The following is a 26,107-nucleotide window of genomic DNA, read 5'->3' on the forward strand; positions in this document are numbered from 1 at the left end:
TTCGCATGTATTTTAAAAAAAGAGAGAGAGAGAGAAAATGATCAATAATGGTATTCTGTATTAAACAAATGTGATCAGTTTCAAGTATTGTTTTGGTGTAAATGAATATGTATGTATATCTATGCATATAGAGTTAAAATGGGGATTATTTTAGGGTAAGAATTAAGAACATACAGACATAGGTGACTTCCTTAATCTACCATAGGATAGGACTTGAATTGTTAAATAAATGGAAAACTTAGTATATGACTCCTTGGTTTCAAGCCTATTACTCTATCCTTCCATTTAGAGACCGTGCTGATTCTCTCACTTCACAGGTTTGGAAAGACAGGTGACAGCTGACCTAAACTTTATATGGTTTTCAATAAGGGAAGTAGATGCAATAATGTAGTTTCTTTGAATGATAGCATGTCATATACTTAGACCTGATGAAATGCGACACCACATTTACTTATTATACTCGTAGTATGTAATGATTTGAAACTTGTTGGTTCTTTTATAGAGATGTGATGCTATGCCTGTCGTATGATAGTAGGTCCTATGACTTAAAAAAAAGGAAATTATCATTATTATGTCATTGATTCAAAAAAAAAAAAAAAGAACCATTACATGAGCACAGTTAATGGTGTGGGTGATGGGAGGCCATTGAGCCAATCCCCAGATACTTAGACGACACAGGTGGTGAGTGCAACCCCTTATCGATGTGGAATCCTCTATGACCAAGAGTCCATGAGGCCGTAAGGTCTGTCGTAACAAGACCTCACGGCCACTATCTTCTTACAGGGAAGTGGGCAGTCCGTGAAGGCAAAGGTAACAGGCTATTGGAGCCGGAGTACCTTAGGTAGTCGTCTCATATTTCATGCATATTACACACTGTTTAGTTATTCTCCTTATTACTCATATTTCTATTATTCCAATTATCCTCTTGAGTTTTGTTCCTGCTTATTCTAGATTGTCATTCTATTCCGCAAACTATATTATTGCTTCACTCTTTTATTGATCTCTATACTTGTTTGGGAGGCTGAATGAATATGCTAGATCGTTGTATTTAATGTTGTTATATATATATATATATATATATATATATATATATATATATATATATAATATCTCAAGTTTTGTGGCAGTGGATGACGAAACTAATGTTGTTGGGGAGAAAAAAATTGTGTGCGCAAAGAGTCTGGTTTGGTCATGTGGCATTGACGGAAGCCCCGTCTTAGTTTTCTTTTAAAAAATGTTGATTTGAAAATCATATCAATCCATTTGAAACACCAACATTAGTTAAGAGAGTTTCGTCATCCACTGCCACAAAACTTTTCATCATCTTCTTCAATTCTACCCGGCCATAGTAAGTAAATCGTTAGTTCTTCTTCCTTGTTTGGTTTTATCTCATCAAACTTTGTTCTCTGGCTTGCTGCTCTTTAATCATCCTACACTGGTTCGACCATCCCATCCCAAATCTTCTATAAATCTTATTCTTTCCTGCTACAAGCCCCTGTCGTTACATCTCTCCAAAACTAATTGATGAAGATGCGGTCCAAGCTAAAAGACCCATATTTTCGGTGAGTCAGTTCCGGATTTCTGTTGGGAATAAACCATATGCTCCTCTTTTGTTGCCATTTGAGATGATATTTTTCTCTCTCTGAGAAATCCCTATGATATCCCATGATTATCTATACCCTTTAGAGAAGAGATGGGAAAAGACATGATCTCTGAATCTTTGCCAGAGAGGGTTTCTCACGAGATGGGGTGGGGATGAAAGGTGTGAAAATATCACCCATTTTATTTTTTTTGAATCCTACAGCCCCTCTGTTTCAATTTCTTAGCTGCATTTACATAACACCCCAAATATTTGTAATGACACCCCCTTGGAATGATTACCAATTTTTCTAGAAGGCCCAAAATAAACAACCCCAAAATTGATATTTTTACTCCCACAAAATCCGTGTTGTCATATTTTGCCCTGTCCTAGCCGCGAACCTTTCGTTGCCACTCATCTTATTTTCTTTTTCTTCAAATTCTCAAATCTTCATTTTTGAATTTCAGTTGAGGTACCTTTTCTTAAGGTGCGTGCTTGAAACAGTGCTCTACTCGGTTGAGGTACCTCGGTTTGAGGTGCGTGCCCAAGAGAGTAGTTTCAAATTCCCATGAGGATCGGTATTCTAAAACCGACCGATGTTGTCTTGCCCATCGTGGCCCTCTCTTGCCCATTCCGGCATTGGTCCATAGTGACCCATTTCTACTCGCCCATCAAGGCTTGAGTATCATCTAGCCTCGTTGAGGCTATGATCTATTGGCTTTTAAGCCCTCTTCATGACACATCAATAAAGCAACACCTTTTTCGGCAATCAACACGAGTCATCATCATCGGCAACATCTGTCATCATCATCAAGGGATCTTCATTATCAACTTTAAAGATTGTGCTATTTCCAAAGCAAGAAAGAAGAAGAAGAAGAAAAGGGTTGCAGAAATGGGATTGGGGTTTAAGGCTTTGAAGAGGCTCTTGCTTGTAGCAATTGTGATGGTCCTCTTGTTTCAGTGTTGCTTTGCAAGAAACACTTATAGGATGATGGTGAGACAACATTAGAAAGTCGCGTCTTGTGGTAGCACGGCTCCATCTCTGGCCAAATGAGGCTTTCGATATGGAAGGTTGCCGAGGATACAAGTTCCTCCATCTGGTCCTTCTCATAAGCTGTTGGAGAAGTTGGTAAGTTAACATGGTATCAGAGCCAAAGGTCTCGAGTTCAAACCTCCCGGATAGCAATAAATCCACATGCGATGGTCGGCCCAAAGTGGGACCACATGTGCCACGTGTTTGCCAAGTGGGCCACACGTGCGGGGGAGTGTTGAAGTATAAAAGATAAATAACGCCTTTCTCCAACAGCTTAAGCTTTTGGAGAAGTTGGTTTGTTAACAATAAGTAATTCATATAAATATAGTTATGTAACACATACTAGTATAGTATGACACATAATACACTAAATGGCAAAAAAATCTTTTTTAAAATTATTTTTGAATATTTTTTAAAAATTTTAAAAAATAACAAATAAGGAGAAAATATAACAAAAATTTTATGTATAAAATGGCATGGCTAAATCTAAACATCCTTAATTTTGTTATATTTTAAAAAAAAAATTAATGATTTTTTATTTTTAATAAAATACAAAAATTTTAGTTATAATACTATAAAATATAGTATATAAGTTATATAACAATACAAGAGTATGAATTATGATATTTACTTTACTTTATAATTTCCTTATCGATTCTTTTTTATGATTTTTAAAAATTATTTATTATTTTTTAATATTTTTAATACAAGGCCTAATGCTAGAGCCCCTTTACAAATGGGGTGCGCTACACAGTTAGCAGAAACGGCTTATTCAAAAAAAAAAAAAGCAATTTAAAACTCAATTTAATGGTTTGCCGTTTAAAATGCCGCTTAAAACTTTTCAGGTAAAAAAATACAGTTTTTTTTAGCAAAACATTTTAAACACGTTTAAAACCTATTTTTAACATATTAAACTATGATTTGGCTTACACTTTGAAATTCTTGTTGACACACATGTCGTGTCAGACACGACACGACACCCGTGTCAACACTCCTTTAGACACTTTTAAACGTAGTGCTTAAGTGTTAGTAACTTTATATGTATGTACGTGTATGAGTGTGCCACTATTTCTAGATTTTTAAGGGTTTCCATGTTAGATACCTCATATCCGTGTCAAAACTCGGCACACGAATCCGTATCCACAAATCATGATTATATGTACTTTCTATTTTAGTACTGTCTCCGTTTCTAAATTTTGCGAGTTCCCCGTGTCCGACACTCCGTGTCCGTGTCCACAAATCATAGGTATTAAACATGTTTTTTTGGCCAACTTTCCAACTTTACCCCAATAGTATTTTGTAAATTACAAAATTTTAAATGCATTTTTTTGTGTTTCTGTTTTTTTACTACGTTTTTTTAACCAAAACCATATTAAACTCGAATTTTTGTTGTCCTGTTTCATTGTCTAATCACGTTTTGCTAACTATAGGCCCCACTACCATTAGCCATATTAACGCCCTTATCATCATCCCCATTAGTCCTATTAACACCCCTAATAAAAATTAATGGCAGTTAATGATTCTGGTGTGCCATAAATGCCCTTCTTAGTGGGTTGTGCTAGCCCTATGAGTAAGGGGTGTAGCACCTTCTTTTGAAGCAAGCCCCTTATTAAATTAATTATTTTTAAAAATAAAATAAAAAATGACTTTGTCAATCAATAGACCAGGCAAGAATAATCACACACACACACACACACACATATATATAAATTATAAGCTAACATGCATCTATAATTAGTTTCTTTCCAAGAATATAGTTTTTCCTATTAAAGGATTTTTTAACAAAAATAAATAAAAATTTTAATTTTTGAAATGAAAAAATCTGACTACATCAATCAGTAGATAGGCAAGATCCTACATATAAAAAATAGAATCTAACATGAATATTTCATAATTTATTTTTTGAAAATATAATTTTTCCCAAATTTCAAAATCATAAATCCATGAAAAATGAACTAGCATGCACTAATCCATGTACAAATGCATCAAATCAACAAGCAAACAATTATGGTGTGCCACAAGTGCTCATTAGCCATAATAATGACCTTATCACGCATCCCCATTAGTCCTATTAACAAGCAAACAATTATGGTGTGCCACCTTGCTGAGCGAATGTTATAGTAGGTTGCTAGCCTTTGTCTCTCAGGCTCAGGAGCCTAGGAGCCTATCATACTCAGCACGGGACACAAGCATAGAATCATCCTGCTCTACAGGACCGAAAGGAGGCTGTGTACATCCCTCAAGCACACTGGCAAAAGCATGGTTAGCTGAACGAGAGGGACGTAACTCTGGGTGTCAATCATAACAATAATCAACAGTATGGCCCTCCAGAAGACAGTGTGTGCAGAAGCGAGTCCCTGGTCCACCAGGGTCATGACCTCCCCCTGAGCCGTGACCACCTCCACAGCCGCGACGACCTCGACCACAGCCTGAGCAGGCACCTCGGCCGCCACGATAAGTCCCCATCTGAATAACTAGAGCAGAACGATCGACAGGGGAATCACTAATCCTCATAACAATGTACACGTGAGAACACCTCATCAAAGGAAGGCAAAGTGTCTAAAACAACTATCTGTTGTCTAATCGGAAGAAACTTGGGCCCCTAAGGAATCCAAGTATTGGACCACCCTCAACTCCCCCTGATGGTAGCATTCGTGGTAAAGGGCATGTATATATCCAACTGCTCACATAACGTCACGAACTGAGAGTAGTGCTCGGAAATCGAGATATCATCACGTCGTAAGTGTAAGAGTTCTAAGTACACACCACTTACATGAGTAAGATTGTTCACGCCCGAATAAAGAGTTTCGGCGCTCTTCCAAACGGCCTTAGAGGAATGAAGATACATCATTGGCCCAACAATCTTTTGCTCATACTATTCCAGAGAAGAGTTTGAATAAGCGCATCCTCATGGCCCCACTTGCTATAAGACTTGTCATCAATAGGAGGAGCATCCTGTATTAGGCATTCAGATTTGCCCCTAGCCAGAAGGAAGGTCTCAATTGCCCAACGCCACAAAGGGTAATTCGAACCATCTAGCTTGATGGAAGTTTCATCGAGGTGGAACCAGAGGATGAGATAGAAGTAGGGCTAGCCATGAAAACACGAACAACGAACGATCAAATCATAACCAACAACGACGATGAGATAGCACACCACAACAACATGGAGAAGAAAAGGAACAATCACTAGGGCGATAAGAACTCAGCCCAACACCATCACGCGGCTCCGGAACATAAAAAGAATTTGAGGAAAGAAGCCACAACAATTGAAGAAAGAAAAATCAGCAACGACATCTGTCCGGAGCCGACAACCACATATTCGGAAGGAAGAAGGAGATTTTAGATCATCATAAGAGAATAGGAATAAGTGAGAAAACACAAAGAGCGTGGGTTTCAACTAGAATATGGTTAGTTTTGGAAGTTTTGAGAGTGGGGAGGGGGGCGGCAGATGTGATGGGTTTCCGAGGTTTGGGGAGGGCGTGAGGCTGAGGGGATTTGGGTTTTCGGGAGCCGAGGAGGGGTGCGACAATGGTGATTGGGGTTTCAGGGGTTTGGAGATGGGTGCAATTAAGGGTATGGGTTTCCGGCGGTTAAGGGAGGGGTGGAGCGAAGGTTTTGGGGTTCCGGGGGGTTGGAGAGGGGTGCGGTAATGTGGGTTGGGATTTTAGGCTTTGGATGGAAGGGGTGGGGTGGCATATTCGAGGGGGGGGGGGGGGGGGGGGCGGTGTGGACGGCGGCTTGTGTTAGGAGAAAACAAAAGAAAGAAGAGAGAAAAAGAGGAAAGGGAAGAAGGAAGAAAGAAGCTAGGGGGCGCACTACTTCGGAATGAACCTTAGGCTCTGACACAATGTTAATGGTGTTTAGTATCCATGGAAGAAGATGAAAGGAGAGGAAAGAGAGAAAAGAGGGATTGTATTCTCTCCCTCTCATAGTATGTGTTATATACTCAAGAGTCTAGGGTTACATGTGAGAAGACAAGAATACCCCTAATCGGGTACCCTAACTACACGCTCATTCAACATCAATAGGTAAATCATATTTGCTAACTAACAGAGTAAATCACATTTGCTAACCAAGTAAATTATATTCTAGAAAGGTTAGATATATTTGCTAAACAGAAGAAACACTTCCATGCTAAAAGAGAGCAGGTATTTAGGGCAATTTTGCAATCTTGGTTGCCCTGGACGGATGAGTACCCACCTCTGTTTGGCCAATGGTTACAAAAAGGGGATGTTCTCCATGAGGGTGCCAAACCCAGGTTTATTTTATCCTTGGATACACTCGCTATCCCCCGTTCGCACCAAGAACGACTCAAATGGGTAGGGTAATCAATCCCAAGGGTTTATTCAAGATAAAATTATCCAAGCAGGTTAGACAATGCATGGAATAGCTTATCCAAGGATTTCTATCTCCATGGAGAACAACCCCAAAAGCGCTGCTCAAAAATAGGATACTGAAATCCAACGGAAGATAACACAATACACCTTTTCTCTCAGTTTCTTGCCAAAAGATCGGAGAAGAAAGACCCCTTCCCCATTTTTATTCAAATCTCTTCTCTAGCTTATCCAAGGATTTCTATCTCCATGGAGTATAGCCCCGAAGGCCCTGCTCGAAAAGAGGATACTGACATCCAGGGATAGATACCACGATTTGCTTTGTCTGTCTGTTTCAAGCCAGAATACCGGAGAAAGGTCAACCCCTTCCCTATTTTTTCAAATATATTCCCTCGGAATAGCTTATCCAAGGATTTTTATCTCCATTGAGAATAGCCTCAAAGGCACGACTCACAATGAGGATACTGTCATCCATGGATAAATATCACAATCCTAGAATGGCCCAGAAACGGTAGGTTGTCGCTGTCGCCACTTCAGGGAAAGTTTCTGGGTATCTTATCCCCCACCTGATCATGGCCAAAAGGGAAATCCCAATGTCTGGGAGGGCTGCCTGTTTCCATAGAAAAATAAATAACTAAAAGTTTATGAATAAATTCTGATTATTATGCCATGTTTGCATAGAAAAATAAACAAAGTAGTCAATGTAATTAGAGGAAATGTGCCTATGATAGATGTCAAAAGCCTCACTCCTCATATATATAAGCCTCGCTACCCAAATATATAAACAAAAGGATAACACACTTCGCTATTGCCCCGCTTTGGCCGCCTCTTGAGATTTCACAATCAAAGCTAACAGCTTGCATGCACCTGACTTCAAAAAAGAAATTAGGAAAAATATTTTCCATGTTTGCCAGCCATAATAACACGCTTCGTATGCACCATGTTTGCCGGTCATAATAATATTTTCCATGGAATATTAGTTTAGCCCATGGTGGGAGAGGAGAAAGGAAGGTCGGAGAGGGAGAGAATTGAGAGGGCATGAGTGAGGAGATGGTGAGGAGTGGCTTAAAAACAGGAAAAAGAAAAAGTGAAAAACTCTACTCAAAATAGAGTTGTTTTTTCCTATTTTTCAACCACTTCAGACCATCTCTGCGCTCCTGCCTTCTCAAATTCTCTCCCTCTCCCACTCTCCTTACCCCTCTCTCACCACTGGTTAAACAAATATTCCATGGAAAATAATTTCATGGTTGTCAAACATGGTCTTTGTTAAAGTATAAAAGATAAATAACGCCTTTCTCCAACAGCTTAAGCTTTTGGAGAAGTTGGTTAGTTAACATGGTATCAGAGCAAAGGTCTCGAGTTCAAACCTCCCAGATAGTAAAAATCCACATGCGAAGGTCGGCCCAAAGTGGGACCACATGTGCCACGTTTTTGCCAAGTGAGCCACACGTGCGGGGGAGTGTTAAAGTATAAAAGATAAATAACGCCTTTCTCCAACAACTTAAGCTTTTGGAGAAGTTGGTTAGTTAACAGTCTTAAACAGAGATATTATCCACCAAGGAACTGGATTCAATAAAGAATAGGCAAGAAGGTTTTTACGAACAAACTCACAGTCATCTGCCCTCTTTATTTCCTTTACTCTCTCTTCCTCACGCTCTGAGATGAGTCAGGCCTTTAATCTAAAGTAACCAGAGCCGTTGTTTTACACAATGGGCATACATTCTTCTGCATCAGCCACTGTTTGATACAAGCAGCATGGAAGTCATGGCCACAGTCCAGCTTTCCAAGCTCGTCCCCTTCAACATATTCCTCCTGAGAAACAGATTGTAGGAAAAATGGGCCTAGATTTGAAAATGGTTAGAGTAAAAAAATCAAACAACGAATATTTTTCAAGTGACTTACTTGACAAACACAGCATGGTTCAACCTCGGGTGATGCATCTACTGGAATTGACACATACTTTTGCTGCTTCAGGAACTTCAAAACAGTTTCCTCACTCAATCCCGTGCTTACGCTTCCTAATTGTTCTTCCAGGGCCAAAAACTCCTGAAAATTCAATCATCAAGAATGCTCAGTGTGAATGAATATTTCATGGAAAAACCATGCGATGGCTTCTTGTCCTTGCCACCACAGTAACAAATATTTTTCTTTGGAATATCATGGGAAGGGTGTATCTCAGGATATTTTAATTTTTTTTGTTATTTTTGGGTTTTAATTGGGAAAATAAACTGGGAAAATAAAACATTTAAAAATATATGGAACATAGAATTTAACAAAAAAAATTACAACAACAAATAATATCGTGAATTTATCGAGATTTTTTTGTGATATTTTTGCACTAAAAATAAAATATGAAGTTATCTCGGTATTTTTCAGAACCTCGATAAAATTTTGGATTTTGTCGATTTATCAAAAATATAACAAAATATCACAACATTTTCAAAAATATCAGAAATATTTGTGACTATGCTTACCTCATAAGATATATTATTGGCATCAAGCCGCATGTCTCTGTGCCGATCGTAGGCGTCAGCGGCCCCATAAAATACTGACCGGTAAACGATTAGAACATCCTGGCACAACATCATCAGCACATAAGATTTCAGATGTGGATATATTCAAAGAACATGAAGTTTGATGTTAACATGTCATTAATTTTGCACTTCTAATTCAAGTAAACAATGAATAAAATAGATTTGACTGGCTTAGATAGATGAGTCATATACAGAACATAATAGGTTAAACAACTAACTAAAAAGGATATTAATATGAAACAAGAAATAAAATAGATGAACTGGCTATATGCGAGTCACATGTAAAACATAGAAGTTGAAATAACTAACCTCGACTCTTAAATTCTCTCCTCTTTGCATGAGATCCAATAGCGAGCGTATCTGCTGTAGAAGATGAAACTGAATTGTAAGCACCAAAAGACTTCCAGAATAACAAGAATGTTAAACAAAAAAAAAAATACATAAAAACAATTGAAAAGAACAAATGCAAACATTGCAAACTTGAAATGGCAGGATACTACACGATATATTAAAACACCTACGAATCATAAATATGTTGTACAAATAGAACAGATAACCGAAGAATTATAAGAAGAAGTGTAAATACACATCAAGAATGATAAAAGGCATTGGTAAAACTTCTACATTTTCTCAGAAGACATGAATGAGAAGAACCAAAAGTCAATATCCTCAACATTTTGATCTTCCAATAGGTCATTGTGAAATGTGGCCTTGAGGACAATAGAAAATGGAATTAGCCTTTGAATAAGTGTGATAATGAGCAGCTATGCCTTCTGCTAAAATATATTGAACTTCATTAGAAATTATTCATGAATGTCAGCTAAGTATCGTAACTCAAGTCCTCACTACACTTGTCTTCCTAAGTGATGAATTGGTTCAAGCCATGAGAGGAAGTTGGTCATTTGTCCAAGAGGCACTCATCCCTATTCACGTAGATCAATTGGTTGATCGTCAGGAGAGGAAAAACATTGCAAACGCCCTATCACATAAAGGTGCTAGCCCATAAATGCCCTTATTAGTATGGTACTTTTGAATTTGGGTTGGTTCGGCTCTCTACCTTATCACGGGGAATCACAGCAATAGAGGTCAAATGGAGTTGAAACCAAACGTAGGTAACACGGGGCCAGTACTTTGTGATTGAACCAAAGACCCGCTGCCAAATACGATTCTGTCCAACCGAAACAGGTCTTGCCCGCTCTTAATGCAACGGGAATGAGGATCATTTTGAAACTCTAGGAAAATGAGCGTTTGAGGGTGGGATCTATTTCACCAATGTTAAGCGGGCCTTTGGATATGTGAGGAGAGGGTGTTTTGGCTTCCTCAGGGCCTTGTAAAGCCTAACTTGCTTTAGCACCCATATGATGAATCAAGTTTGTGATAGGTGTAGGAGCTGGGTGAGGCGGTAGCAAAGCTCAGGTGATGATGCAAGAGGGCGGTGAGCATAGCAGCCCCCTAGGGCATGCTCCTTGTACAACTAAGAGGAGCTACTAAGGGACAGAATGGAATATCACATTTAGTTTAGAATCGGATTTGAAGTTCTTTACTAGGATTCGAGGAACGAGCTACCACGATTGATTAAGCGCTCAACATGCAGTTAGCTCAAAACATGTTGATCATGTGGCCGAGCAAAGTGCACCTATTTTAAGTGACTTAGCATCACTTTAGATAGAAGTATAATGGATTTCTAGCCATCCCTTGTGACTATAACGAAATAAATTGGATGGAAAAATAGAGGATCCAATAACAAAGGTTCTTTATCTTTTTGGTTATTTGTGTTACACCATGCATCTCTTGACTACAGGGGAATTTCCCATCAGGTCTAGAATACATGTTCCAGCGTCTGTGACAACATCATTTTGGTAAAGCTAATGCCAGAGGAATCATTACGGCGGGAGGTCATAAGCGTCTATAAAGGAATGAAAAAGACGTAGCTGGTAGAATTGCAACCATAGAATATGACCCTAATAAGGCTCTGTTTGGTTGCGCAGGTGTGTCTCGGAGAGTAACAGAATAAGAAGTCAAAGGGGAGGAGACAAGCATTTAATTTGTCTAGAAGAATAGTGGAATAGTGGTAAGTAGTGTTTGGTTGTGCGGTAGTTCTCTTGGAGAGTAGTGGAAAAGGTAGGGGTGTCATTACCAAAAAAATAGGGAAGAGAGAGAGAGAAGACAAGACCTTTTCCACCATTCTTCTACCAAAATTTTTACTTTTAGTTACAATTTGGTTGGAAGATGAGAAGGGACATTAGTGCAAAAAAAAAAAAAAAAAACAATAATCATGTCTAGAACATGTTGGGGAGTCAAATGGACTTCAATGTAATATTGGCAACCAAACATGGAATCGGCATTCATTGGCATTTGAAATTCCAATGAATGCCGAGCATTTGTGCAACCAAACATACCCCCATACACTGTGGGATGATGATGGTGATGAGAAATATTGTGCAGGTCTGGCACTTAAACTTGTCAGCCGTGTTAGCAGAGCACTAGAGAACTTTTTTGCATGTGGAAGCATGTTGGTGTTGCCGATGTCCTTGCTAATGAAGCTTGCAAATTGCAACATAACAAAGATTACAAAGAATGGAAGGGACATCCTAGACTTACTAGAGGTTGTGTTAGGTGTGATGCTTTTGGAATTCCTTCTGCATGATTCAAATGATTTTATTCATATTTTGTATTGTTAGTTTATCAGTTAGAGTGTGTGTGCATGTTTCAAGGCAAGGCAGACTCTGTCCCCGCCTTGTATAACCCTGTTATCATTGATAAAACCTACGGCTTCAAGCCGAGTACCCTAATAAGTTTCGAGCTAAAAAAATGTGGGAGTTTGTTGAACAGGCCTTGTACTATCGTAAATTTGGGGTGACAGAGATCTGTATGCCGCTTGCTACAAGACCAAGCATATGGCCATAGAAGAGGAACACTTATGAGCTGAAGGCACTCTTACGAGCTGAAGGCCTTCCCATTCTGACATGATCACCATGGTTTTAAACATCATCCAAAAGAAAACTTGCTTCTCTTCTTTGGCTTGTGCACCAGGCCCAACTCTGTACTGTCCACTCGATTGGTCACCACAAATTGAAATTGCCAAAGAAACCATTTCCAACAAACAAGCCCATCAACGTGTCACCAACAACCAAGCCAATCAATGTGTCACCAACAACCAAGCCCATCAACATGACACCAACAACCAAGCCCATCCACATGACACCCTCAGAGTGGAAACAAATGTCATATTTTTTTTCCAAATAAATGCAATGCGAAGGAAAATCACTGGCTCAGTCAAAATTTGATGGCTCCAAAGCTAACCCACTCAGTTTCAGCATCACAAACTAAATGACCTAAGTCTTATCCTTATCTGTCTTTGTTTCTCACCAAGAAATGGTTATTGGGGTTTTGAAAAAGTGCTCAAGCAGTCCTCTCCCACAAAACACATTAGCATTGACAACAAGGCCTCCCAAACAATCTCAAACCCAACATGTCATTCTAAGTTCCTGTGTCACATAACCCATCAACTTTACAAAATTACCAGCATGGAAGTTAAGAACTGAACACAGGTTCCATCCAATATAATAGCACAAGCCAATTATATGGATCCAGTTAAGAACAAAATTATCACAAGTCTTCTACAGCGTGCCGTCCTATGATTTAGTAAACACTTTGAATTTAATGCTGACACATATGTCCTGCCGTGTCCGACATGACACAAGTGTCCACTCATGTCGACACTCCTTTGGACAATTTTAAATGTACTACTAGCAGTGTTAGAGTTAATGTGGGCGTGTGGAGACGTTTATGTGCGTTAATCAATAATTTTATGTGTATGTTTGTGTCACCATTTCAAGATTTTTAGATATTGCCACGTCAGACAACTCGTATCCATGTTGAAACTCGACATACGAATCTACATTGACAAATCATGATTATAGATACTTTCTGTTTTAGCCGTGTCTTCGTTTCTAAATTTTGAGGGTTTGCCGTGTCCAACACTGCGTCAATGTCGACATGCGACACTTGTGTCTGTGTTCACAAGCACCTCCGAATTTCAGAATTGCAATAAAACCATACCCCTTTCCAATCTAACAAGTTGACAAGGATTTTGCAACCTTGCTATCTTACCTAAGCAAAAAAGCATTTGGAATCAGTTTTATTGAGTTTGAATATCCTAATTAAGGAAATTCAATTTTTTTCTAGGTTGTAGTGCAACATTCTTAGGCATGTAGAGCATTGAGACTCCATCCTAGAAATAGCAGGGTTCCAAATTCATTCATCTCACAACTTCGGGAAAGATCAAATGTCCCAATGATCAATCAGGAACAAAAACCGAAGGGGGGATTACCAAGGCCCTACTCCAATCCCAAGACCAATTGCTAGGGATTTTTAACATCGATCTATGATTTACGGACACGGACACGAGTGTCTCATGTCGACACGGACATGGAGTGTCGAACACGGCAAACCCCGAAAATTTAGAAACGGGGACACGGCTAAAATAGAAAGTATATATAATCATAATTTGTTGAAATGGATTTGTGTGTCGAGTTTTGACACGGATGAGTTGTCTGACATGGCAACATCTAAAAATCTAGACACCACCACGCGTACATACACATAAAATTATTGATTATTAGACAAATACGTGTCCACAAACCCACATTAACTCTAACAGTCCTGGCAATATATTTAAAAGTGTCCATAGGAGTGTCAACACGTGTGTTGTGTCGGACACGGCAAGACCGTGTCAGCAATAAATTCAAAGCATTCGTTAAATCATAGACATTGATAGTGGCTTGATTATATAAAAAAACAAGATGTGTGTGAGTGGAAAAAAAAATGAAATCACCACCCACAAGCAATTGCTAGTTGAAAAGGTTATTTCATAAAAAATAGAACCCAAAAAAGGGAGGCCTGAGAAGGCCAGAACAGCCAAGAAAGAAAATAAAAAGAAACTAAAATCACAAAGTAGGCAAATTATGCCAAACAGCAGCCTTTGTACAAGTTACACCAAAAATCGCATATCTATGTGCTTGAGAATTTCCTTCATGGTGACTATGGGAGAAGGAAGCTTCCAAAAAACTAGATAAAAGTTCTCTTTAAATAATCTCATAGAGAGCCAGGTGGGACTGGACATTCCCGAGTCAAGAAATGGAGGACTATCTGACCTACACCTTATTCGCCTCCCTTAGCACATGATGAAAACATAATCCAAAATTCCATATAGAGGAACAAATGTCTAGAGCTTCCTATATTGGATTATTGGATCAGCCAGTCCCCAAGGATTTTGCTGCCTCCTAGAAATCCGCCTTTTAGTTGCAATGTGCAAATCAATTTCCAAGACAAGGGACCCTATATCCAATAATGTAAATTACTTAAGCCGTGAAGCAATGAGATAGAACCTCAGCCTTGCTAGAACTTTTCAACCCAACCAGACCATAAAACACCAATCCCACCATCCCCCCTAAAGACACCAAAACTCCGGCCTCGGGTTAACATCAGACTAGTCATCAAAGTCCAGCTTCAGATGATTGACTAGGAAGGGCTGCTGCCACTTGACTGTGATCTTCGATTGAGAAACTTTGCCTTTTAAACTCCTCACACTTAGCCTAGAAGGATATGCAACATTTTTTTTCCCTTTACCGCTGTCCTCTCCTTTTGTCTTGAAATATTCCACTGTTGTATTCTTTCCAAATTGCTGGAGCAAATATGCTTATGTGGAAGAAAATCTACTCACCAAGAAAACTGTTCAATCACCACCTATTCCAATGTCAAACGAATAATATCTCAATACCTTCTCCAAAATGTTACTCTCCTATATACTACAATATCCGCTGTGGCAAGTATATCTAAACTCTAAAGTAAACCTTTCAAACACAATTATAAGTAAACAGAGAACATTTTCTTATATAAAATGTCATCTCAATAATTATATAAGAAAGGTGACAACGAAATTAATACCATTGAATAAAATTTCTTCTTCTGAACAAGGAAGTTAAAAAAATAAAAAATAAGTTGACATAATCCTTGCAAAATTTATTTTGATAAGTTATCACTAAGGTAGAATAAGCAGCTTGTAAAATTTGTATCTCAAAACTTAAAATAAACTATTACTATTATAACAGAAAATCAGTGTGCATAAATATGAGCGACTTAAACAAATTAAACCAAAATATTTATGGAATAATTTGGGATTTTACTTGTATTTGAATATGAAATAAAATAAGCTTTCCATAATATTATTTCCAATGGGAACGTTAATTTTTGAAACGAGTCCCAACGTCTAGGGCTGACCATAGAACCTACACATGTGATGCCTCCTAGAGCATGTGTCACGTGCCATTAAAGTTTTTTTAAGGCTCTCACATGCCATTAAAGTCTTTTCTAAGGCTCTCAATACCTCTAATTACAGATAGTCCGAACGACCAACAGTATGAACTCACCCAACCTAGCTTGGCAAGACGTTTTGGTGACAATGGTCCTATGTTCCATGAAGCCACATGAACAATGATACCATGTCACCATCATCCAACATAAAGATAAAATAGGTTGTTGCCTAGAAAAAGTCATAACCTTTACAGTATGAGAAGATTTCATGCAAATTAATTGGGTGACAAGTTCCCACAGCTCTTAAAACACCTCAGCAAAAAGTCAGCAACAAAAAGAGTAAAAAAAATAGCAAAACAGGCTAGCTGATGAAATCATCACGATGTCGTATAGATGTTAGTTCTTAACACACGCCAGCAGGTAATGATGCAAATGAAATGGACCCCCACAACCATAAGTATTGAGCTTTAATAGGGGTCTACTTAGATACGAAAACTTATAGGATAAGCTCTTCTCAACTAGCAAGTGATGATGCAGATTAATTGGAACCCCAACCATGAGTCCCACGGTCCTTAAGACACATCATTAGAAAGGAAGCAATAGGGAATTCAAAAAGTAGGTACAAATAGGCCCAACAAGTGATATCATGCAACATTAGGATGAATGTGTGGGGCCTGTTTGTTCCATTGGAAAATTTTGGGCACCAACAGTTTTTATATTTCTAGATTTAAGTTAATTAGAATGTTGCAGGGTGGAGTCCTAATAGATGTCTATATAGGAATGAATGTGATGGGGACCATCCTAAGGCCCATATTTTAATTTTTAAGTGTCTTTTAAGTTCTTAAGTTATAGGAAGGGTCTAACGATCTTTTTCAACCAATATCACTTGTTTCAAATGAATTACAAGAGTTTTAAATAGCCCCCAAAATAATGTGCATAAGTTGAGATGGATTCTGATATATATGAGAAAATATAACTCTTCGGTGCAGAAAATCTGGGCAAGTTTACCAGATTCAATTTCTTAGGAAATTTCATGATTTATCAGACCGAGCATCATGTTTGAAGAAGTTTTTTCACAATGGATAAATCAAATAGAAATCAGACAAGTCAATTACTAGTGTAAAGGCAACAATTAATTCAGGAAGGAACCTCATATACTGTTGGCCTCCCTCTCGCTACTGGGGCTGGCAGACTACGTGATGACGAGGGAACTCCCAGTACACCATCGCCTTGTCTATCCATCCAGAATGATGGCCTCGGATATGGCGGATGTCCCTGATTGCCCAGATGACCAACTCCAGATGGAAGCACCATTTCTTGTGATGAAGTGGAATCAGCAGAATGTAGTGGAGGAAAAGCATTGCTTTGAGCTGGAGACTCAGTTTCAGAAGTTGGAAACATGGGCCATCGAACAACCTCGGGTAACCTGCGCAGATACTGGCCAGGACAACCCGGATTAGGTACCAAGGTAGAACCTGGTGAAGGATGGACTACAGAACTAGAGCCAATACGAGAAGAAGAAGCAATGTTTCCAGGTACAGAATGTAGTGGAGGAAAAGCATTGCTTTGAGCTGGAGACTCAGTTTCAGAAGTTGGAAACATGGGCCATCGAACAACCTCTGGTAACCTGTGCAGATACTGGCCAGGACGACCTGGATTAGGTACCCAGGTAGAACCTGGTGAAGGATGGACTACAGAACTAGAGCCAATACGAGAAGAATAAGCAATGTTTCCAGGTACACTTGTATTCCTGTTGGCCGATAACATGCGTGGATACTGTCCCGGAGGACCCGGATGAGGTACCCAGGTAGAACTTGGTGAAGGACGGACTACAGAACTGGAGCCAATATAAGAAGAAGAAGCAATGTTTCCAGGGACACTTATATTCCCGTTGACCGAACTCCAATGTGTTGGATCTTCCATCAAATTTCTCATCACAGTTGCTGGCACAGACATTGGATGCTCTAAGATTCTTCTCAGCATGCTACTTGTGTTTGCTTCGTCTTGTAAAGAAGGCGGTCTCTCCCCTACAATAACAGGAGAACTTGATAAACTGGGAATATGTGGCACAATAGAATGGTGTGGATTAGGACCCCCAAAATATGGGTAAGGGTTCACAGTAGATGCAGGAAAACTAGGAATATGTGGCACAAGAGAATGGCGTTGAGGATAACTTGGAATGGTTGCCGTTGACCCCAATTCCAAGGAGGGATGAAATGGGAGAAGCCGAGAAGGCGAATAAATGGGTCGCCAATCATGAGAACGCATAATAGCATTCCCCGAGGGCCGTAGATTAAATGTGGCAGGATCTTGTTGATGTGGAGGATTAGTCCTCATTCGAAAATTCCTGTGTGAATTTTCTTCATCCCCAGCTGTACTACTTGAACAATGATGATAGTCAGAAGTTATGCCTGCCCCATTGACACCAGAAAGATGCTGTACAGGAGTGGCATGCCATACATTGTTCTCAGCTAGCTGTAAGGAACTTGAACTTCCATCTAAAGAAGGATGCTCAGAAACCCCCTCAACGGCCTTCCTTTTGCAGGGTAAACGTCGACCATCTCCACCTTCAGTAGAACCACCAGGAGATGGAATCTGCTCAGTTTGTGATCCACCTGGTTTGTCAGGATGAGGAGATATACCTGCTTCCATGACCTGGCCACTATTCGCAACAAACCCCGAATTGAGGTTTTGACTCTGAGGAATATCATCAGAATTAGAATTTTGTAATAGCCATGGTTCATTGGCAGCTTGATTGCTATTAAGGTTTATATTCTCACTTTCCAAGGAAACAATGTTCGCTTCATCATTGCTGGGCTGGTTTGATGTGTGATCACCAGAGCTCGATCCATCAAGATTCCAGCTATTCAAGTTTCCACTATCATGATTAAAATCATTTAGCAGGTTATTCCAAGAGAGTTGCAGATCCCTGGCAGTGTTATTCGAGGATGACCCATGGTCAATTTCAAATGTTTCAGTTAAGGACTGAACCATACTCCTTTGCCCTTGCATCAGGGCTGATATGTTTTTCCCTTGAAAACTGTGTAAAAGGTAAGTAGTGGGTCACGTATAATACTTCTTCTGTAGAAATCAAATTATGCAACCTGTGAAAAAGGAATAGTTGAGAAGCTCAGGATGGTAGCACACGACACATAAACCAAAACCAAAACATAAATGTAAAAAGCTATGCAATTTGGAAACAGAGAATTTATGAGAAACCATAAGATCTCAAATAGGCAGGAAACAGAAAGGGAATCAGAAGGATCAGAAGCATATCTTTAGAAGTATACACTGAGACTGTAGAGTGAACTACAAAAATAAAAAATACAGTGGAGAACTACTGAACAAAAGAATGTGCTATTTATAAATGTGAAGCAGAAATCACAGGATGAAAATACTTGCAGGCTCAAAGCTTTTTCAACCTTCAATTTTCAGAATAGAATATAAAATGATCAAGTCACATGCGAGAATTTTTTCTTTTTTTTTAAAAACATTTCGGATTCATACTAATAGGACTTATACAAATATCTTATATATGTGCTCACTGAATGGATAGGTCTATATTTCCTCTTGCCCCATCATTTTTGGCGATTAAAGCAATGAAGATGGCATACATATTTGTACTTAGAACTAGTAGAATCCATCGTAAAATTTCATCACTTCCAATAATCTTGGAGAAAGTCAAGGCAAAATCCGTAAGGACTTGGCGCTCCATCTCTATGCAATGTAGATTAGAGACTATCAATCTTATTTCCACCTCTCAAAAATGGGCATTCCAATATGTTAAATATGTTCACAGGCCTAAAGGGCATTTAGGTCATTTCAGTCACACACACAAATATAAGAATAATATACCGTGTGTGGAGAGACCAACATCTCTCTCTCTCTCTCTCTCTCTCTCTCTCTCTCTCTCTCTCTCTCTCTCTCTCTCTCTCTCTCTCTCTCTCTCTCTCTCTCTCTCTCTCTCTCTCTCTCTCTCTCAGTTAACATGGTATCAGAGCTCAAGGAAGATCCTCCCTAAAAGGTACCTTATCTAATTCTAAACCCTAAAACCGCAGACCCTTCTTTTCCCTTTCATTTTTTCAATTCTTTCTTCTTCTTTTTTAGGTTTTTAAACCTAGCCCTAACCACATCACCTATGTAACCCCAACCCTAGCCAAACCCTCCCGTCCACCCCCTCTATATTTTCGCCCCCCTCGCTTGGTCATTTGACAACCCTAAACCCTAAAACCCGTTTGTAATCCCTTTAAAACCCTAACCCTAGTTCTTTCTATTTTGTGTTTCCACCATACCGGTTTTCCTTTGTGACCAAATCAGCCCCTATTTGGCTCTTCTTCATGATCTAAACAAGTTTGCCACTCTCTTTGTCTTGTTATTGATGGCTTATGCGAGGGTTATTATTGGTATTTTCTTGTGGTGATTGATTTGTTGATGGTTTCGTGGAAGTGGTGGGGTTATTAATTGTTGGTTTCTCCGTGGTTGGTAGATGTTTCACCTTGTGATCTCTTGGCTGGTTCATTTGTGTGTGGTCCTGTTGGAGGGTGAGGTAGATGGTTGTTGATGTGTTGATGTCATCTTATCTACTGCTGGTGGGTATTGTGTTGGATGTTGTTGATTATTGCCGTGAGACCGAAGTGTTAATTGGTTGATTGTTGGTGGATGTGTGGGAGGTATTGTCATCTTACATGGGTTCTGTCACCTTCATTATGGTGGTTGTTTGTTGGTGACTGCTCCACTGTTGGTGGATGTGTTGGAAGCATTTTTGTGAAAGAGTAGCAGATGCTCACTGTTAGTGATTGCTTACATAGGTGGTACTTATTGTTGGTGTTAGTTGGTGATAGCATTGTTGCAGCTTGTTGTTAGTTGCGTCATGAATCATGCTGATTCATCTTCGCAGCAGATGGCCTCCCTTAAAGTTGATGGGACTCCTGTTTCATCTACGGTTCCCTCCATGAGCTATTCTCATATGGAGGCCCACTTAGAGTCTCCTCTCCAAATGACCTCTATTCGTCTTGATGGGAATAATTATCCTCCTTGGAAGAGGGCAGTTCGTATATATCTTCTGGGTCGAGGCAGGGTTCGTTTTCTTGAGCAGTCTCCTCCAGATGTGAAAGATCCCACTTATGCCGAGTGGGAACAAGAGAATGCAGTGATTAGATCCTTCTTATGGAGTTGTATGGATTCGCAACTTGCTGCTAATATGATGTATCTTGATTCATCTAAGGAAGTCTGGGACCAAGCTGCGATTTTGTATTCAGGAGCAGATAACATTACTCGCATGTGTGATCTATTCTCAGATTGGTTTAAATTTCAGCATAGTGACATGTCCACAATAGATCATTACAGCTCATATATTTCATTGTGCCAGCAGCTTGACACACTAGTGCCTTTCACGGTCGATCCTATCGTCCTTGTGGAGCGTCAGGAAAAACTATGAGTGGTTCGCTATCTTGATTCTTTAGAATCGGATTATCTTCAGATGAGACAGCAGATTTATAGTTCTGGGTCCCTTCCATCTCTTTCTGAGGCATTTTCTTGAGTACAGCATATGAGAACTGTAACAGTCAGTGATCGTCCTCTAAATGGATCCGCTTTGGCCACATCCACTGGGGGAGATCGTGGTCGTAGTTTTACTAGGCTTGGCCGTGGACGAGATGGAGGTAGCCGTGGCCGTTGTCATGATTCAGGGGGCCGTAGGTCTCGATATTGTTCCCACTGTCGTATGGAGGGACACATTATTGATTATTGTTATGATTTACATCCGGAGCTTCATCCATCCCAGTCTACCACCGCTTCTGTTGCTACATCTGATAGCCACCCCCATGCCTCTGTTACAGGATCTGCTCCCCCTGCTTTGCCACCTATTTCTGCTCCTGCTCCTTTGGTTCAGCGAGACTCTGTGATGATTGACCGAGTTGAGTATGAAGAACTTGTGCACCTAAGTGATCGAGGCAAGCAGCCCACTGCCACTTTTGCCCAGCCAGGTAGCTCATCTTGTTTTCTTTCTAGCAATGCTTCTGGATCGTGGCTCATTGATTCAGGGGCATCCCATCACATGACGGGTAATTCAAACTACTTACTTCTTTCCAATCAGCATCGTCTAGTACACCTCATACTGTTACTTTAGCAGATGGTACTACATCAACCGTCTGTGGGGTTGGTGTAGTTCTGATCTCTAAAGACCTCTGTTTTTCTTCAGTTCTTTATGTTCCTCAATTTCCTATTAGTTTATTGTCTGTGCGTCAATTGACAAAAACTCTGAATTGTTTTGTTTCTTTTAAATCTTTCTTTCCTTCTTATTGTGTTTTTCAGGATTTGAAGACTAGGACAAGGATTGGTTTAGGATTGTTTTTCAGGATCTGTTTCTTTCTTTCCTTCTGAATTGTTCTGTTTCTTCCTTTCCTTCTTATTCTTTCGTTCCTTCTTATTGTGTTTTCCTTCTTATTGTGATTCCTTTCTCTTTCTTTCCTTCTTATTGTGTTTTCCTTCTTATTGTGATTCCTTTCTCTTTCTTTCCTTCTTATTGTGTTATTCAGCTTTAATCCAATACAATACTGAATCCAACAACTTTCACCCTGCAAACAACCCCATCACTACATCAGATGTTACCATCTAATCTAAGCTACAAATTGAAATAAACTATTAAAAGCTAAACTTTTCTCAATGGCAATGACAACCTAAATGCAGTTCGAACAAAGTATGCATGCATGGCCACCAAATTCACCTTCAATACAATATGGAATTCTACAACTTCCACCCTCAACCCGGATGAGCAAAAACCAAACTTCAAGGTCCTTAACCCTGCAAGCAACCCATCACTTCATCCGATGTCACCGATGTGATCAAATATAAGCTACAAAGTATGCATGCATCAGATGTGATCTAGTATAATCTACAAAGTATGCATGCACGATCAATAGTAGCCAACAGATCAGAAAAAAATAACAGCAGAGGAAATAACAGGGGAAAAATCCAACAAATTTACCTTTTCAACACTGACCCTCAACCTTAGCCAGAAAAACCAAACTTCAATGGCTATTAAACCTGCAAACAACCATCACTTGATCAGATGTTACCGCTGTGATCTAATATAAGCTACAAAGTATGCATGCATCAGATGCTATCTAGTATAAGCTACAAAGTTTGCATACATGATCAATAGTAGCCAACAGATCAGAAAAAATAACAGGAGAGGAAATAACTGAAAAAAAAAATACAACTAGTTCGATAATAATACCTTTTCAACACTGACCCTCAACCTTAGCCAGAAAAACCGAACTTCAATTGCTATGAACCCTGCAAACAACTCTATCACTTCAGCAGATGTATATGATCTAATGTAAGCTACAAAGTATGCATGATCAATAGTAGCCACCATATCAGAAAAAATAACAGGAGAGGAAAAAAAATCCAACAAGTTTCATAAGACTACCTTTTCAACTCTCACCCTCAACCTGAAAAACCAAACTTCAATCGCTATTAAGGATTTAAACCTCACTTCATCAGATGTCACCCAATGCATGCATGATCAATAGATCACCAAAAAAATAACAGAAGAAGAACAAACAAAGGCACCAAAAACATCAGAACCTAATTACTAACATATAAAATAAGTAAAACAGAAAATAAAAAATCCACCAGATAATATTGAGATGATCCAGACTATACTCGGAAGATTTCAAAAGAATTACCTTTCCTTAATCCTTACACAAAAGCATCGGTGTTGATGATGCTCATCTGCTGAGAAAAGAAAGGCGAAAATCAACAGATCAAAACAACAAACCCTAGAGATTGAGAGAGAGAGAGAGAGAGAGAGATTCTGCATGCAGCATATCTCGAGGACGGAAAAATGAGAAAAGAGAGGGGGTTAAAAAGAGAAAAATGAGCAGAAGTAGCAATGCACCTGTCATGAGGGGTCCATTTACCAATCAGAAATGGCAAAAATTGAGTCCAACACCTCCCCTTGCCCGCTAAAATATCGCTCGCCTCTCACGCCGAATCCCTGCGTGCGTCCTTTCGTTCCCTGCTGTCACTGTGTCTTCATATTCTTCTACTACTGATCTTCGCGGTTGGAGTATAATATCCCATCACACGCCATCCTACTATACAATTCAAACTGTATATGCGATCTAACCGTTAATTTTGTGGACCTCCCACCCTAGAAATTTACGATTGGACTGCTACCATCACTTGAGTAGTGAGTTTTATAGATGGGAGTTTTTATATGGTGCAAATGGAAGGTTAAAAAATAAGGTGAATGAAAATAAATAATAAAAGAAAATATTTCAGGGCCGACGTAGTTCGGGGATTTTATTGGTCACAAAGAGGCGGAAAAGGAAGAATATGGATACAAAAATTTCAAGGCGGAGCTAAGATTTTCCATCCTTACGGGACTGACAAACCAATGAGTCTCTCAGTATGTGCGGAGGAGTTGTTTTTTTTATTCTATCTTGTTTTTAATCCTCTCTGTAAACGTCTCTCTGCGAAACTAGCAATAATCCAGTTATCCCTGCATTCTTGAACGTCGTTGCAACAGCTATTGCACCGTCGTACTGGATATGGTCGGTGCAATAAGCGAGCACGATATTGGCATGTACTAATTGCACAGTAGTACAGCAATTAGTACGGGTGTGTTCAGGCACATGAATTAATGAGAATCTTCTGAAGCGACTCTGACTTTCTACAGAGAATCTCATTTCAAGCACATTAAAGGCAAAAATCGGAGAAAAGGTTTTTTTGGGTAGGAGTTGCTAAATGTTTTTATTATTATTTTTGGCTTTTCTCGTTCGTTGCAAGTAAAAAAGTAGGGGGAAAGGAAGAATATGGATAATAAAGGAAAATATTTTTTTTTGAAAGTTGATAATAAAGGAAAATATTTCAAGACCGGCAAGTGATCGGTGATTTTATCGATCACTCTGGGATGGTGGAAAGGGAAGAATATGGATTCAAAAATCTCAGGCAGAGCTAAGATTCCAATATCCTTTCCACCCTCCTTGCGGAACTAACAATCCGATGACTCTCTGGGGAACTGCGGAGGAGATTTGTTTTATTATTATTATTCTATCTTGTTTTTAACCCTCTCAGTGAACCTGTCTGCAAAATTAGCAATAATCCCGCTATCCCTAGATTCCTGAATCAGTGCAACAGTTATTGCGTCATCGTACTGATACGGTCGGTGCAAGTGGCGGGCACACTCTTGACATGTACTAGTTAGACCAATCATTAAAAGTGTAGCATGGTACAATAATTCATATTGGCGTATTCAGAAAGCCTCTGATTCTCTCCCGACAAAAAATGGGTAGAAATGATTGATGAGAATCTTCATAAGCGACTCTGACTTTCCGTGAAAGAATCTCATTTATTAAACATGGTAGAGAGTGTTCGGCAATACTTCTCATTCTTGCCTAATTAGTCGGGCGGAAATGGACTCACAAGAATCATCGGAAGCTAGTCTTAGTCGCTCCAAAAAATCTCTACTTTTAGCCGAAACAAAAGATGGAAACTTGGAAACGGACCCAACTTGAGTCCGTAGCCGAATGAGGTTTTCGATAATTCTTCATTTTGTCATACTCGGCATCTAATAAACCGGGAGAATCCTGGAAAAGAATTGTTGCCGAACACTCTCTTAAAGGCAAAAAATGGAGAAAAGGCTTTTGGGGGTAGGAGTTGCTAATTAGTATTTTTTTTTCTTGGCTTTTCTCATTTTTTGAAACTAGAAAAGAAGGGGAAGCCTTTTTAAGAATGATTGCCAAAAACTATTGAGTCCCTACGTAAATGCTAAGAAGGGGATTTTTTTTTAATTTTGCATTATTTTTCACACTCTTCATGATAGGGCTGGCAATTTCACCCGAAAAAGCGGGGATCCGCCCCGCCCCGCCCCGTTTGGGGAGGGGATTCCCCGATTTGAAAGGGGAAGGGGAATATAAAAATTCCCCGGTGCGGGGAGGGGAAGGGGAAGGGGATGGAGTTGTCCCCGCCCCGCTAATCAATGCCATTTTTTTGTAAATTTTTAAGTGTTTTTTTAAGGAAAACTACTAGAAACTCTGTGGATCGGCTACAAGATTCCCCCAAACATAAACTTAGCTTGTCTTTTCCTTTTAATTAGCTTCTGAGAGCATTTTGGGAACTATAATAACCTTTTCACAGATGTTGAAATAATAAAGACAAGCTGAGAGCCTGAGATGCTGAGTGTATGCAATTATCAAAAAATCGTAGTGCCAACAGAATTTTAGGGTTGGATTGCAAGTTTTAATTTTCAACAAGAAAAATTTAGCTACTAGAAATTTGTTTCATGTCAGCACTAGACTGAA

At 39.3% G+C, this 26,107-nt stretch overlaps 2 protein-coding genes across 8 annotated transcripts in view; one reads left to right on the forward strand and one right to left on the reverse strand.

Moving 5' to 3' along the window:
• Positions 1–23,281, reverse strand: part of LOC143846842 (uncharacterized) — a 40,412-nt gene extending 17,131 nt beyond the window's left edge. For 4 of the 7 annotated variants that reach the window (XM_077355424.1, XM_077355423.1, XM_077355428.1 and 1 more), the window contains exons 1-9: positions 23,230–23,281; positions 23,035–23,093; positions 22,783–22,841; positions 16,947–18,901; positions 9,792–9,845; positions 9,423–9,521; positions 8,851–8,994; positions 8,560–8,760; positions 7,696–7,815 (exon numbers count right to left, since the gene is read on the reverse strand). In XM_077355424.1, coding sequence (XP_077211539.1) covers positions 8,623–8,760; positions 8,851–8,994; positions 9,423–9,521; positions 9,792–9,845; positions 16,947–18,809 — 2,298 coding nt within the window. In that variant the 5' untranslated portion in view covers positions 18,810–18,901; positions 22,783–22,841; positions 23,035–23,093; positions 23,230–23,281 and the 3' untranslated portion in view covers positions 7,696–7,815; positions 8,560–8,622. Of the gene's footprint in view, positions 1–7,695; positions 7,820–8,559; positions 8,761–8,850; positions 8,995–9,422; positions 9,522–9,791; positions 9,846–16,946; positions 18,902–22,782; positions 22,842–23,034; positions 23,094–23,229 lie in introns of all 7 variants that reach the window. The other 3 variants (XM_077355427.1, XM_077355426.1, XM_077355425.1) reach the window with 2 other exon arrangements.
• LOC143891963 (uncharacterized) lies at positions 20,668–21,234 on the forward strand. Its single transcript, XM_077396450.1, has one exon. It carries the CDS (start codon positions 20,668–20,670, stop codon positions 21,232–21,234), a length of 567 nt encoding a protein of 188 aa, XP_077252565.1.
• Positions 23,282–26,107: the final 2,826 nt, after the last annotated feature.

This window comes from Tasmannia lanceolata, unplaced genomic scaffold (assembly GCF_043159265.1).
Source record: "Tasmannia lanceolata isolate RefF3 unplaced genomic scaffold, GAP_Taslan_0.1 ptg000015l, whole genome shotgun sequence".
Lineage (NCBI taxonomy): Eukaryota > Viridiplantae > Streptophyta > Magnoliopsida > Canellales > Winteraceae > Tasmannia > Tasmannia lanceolata.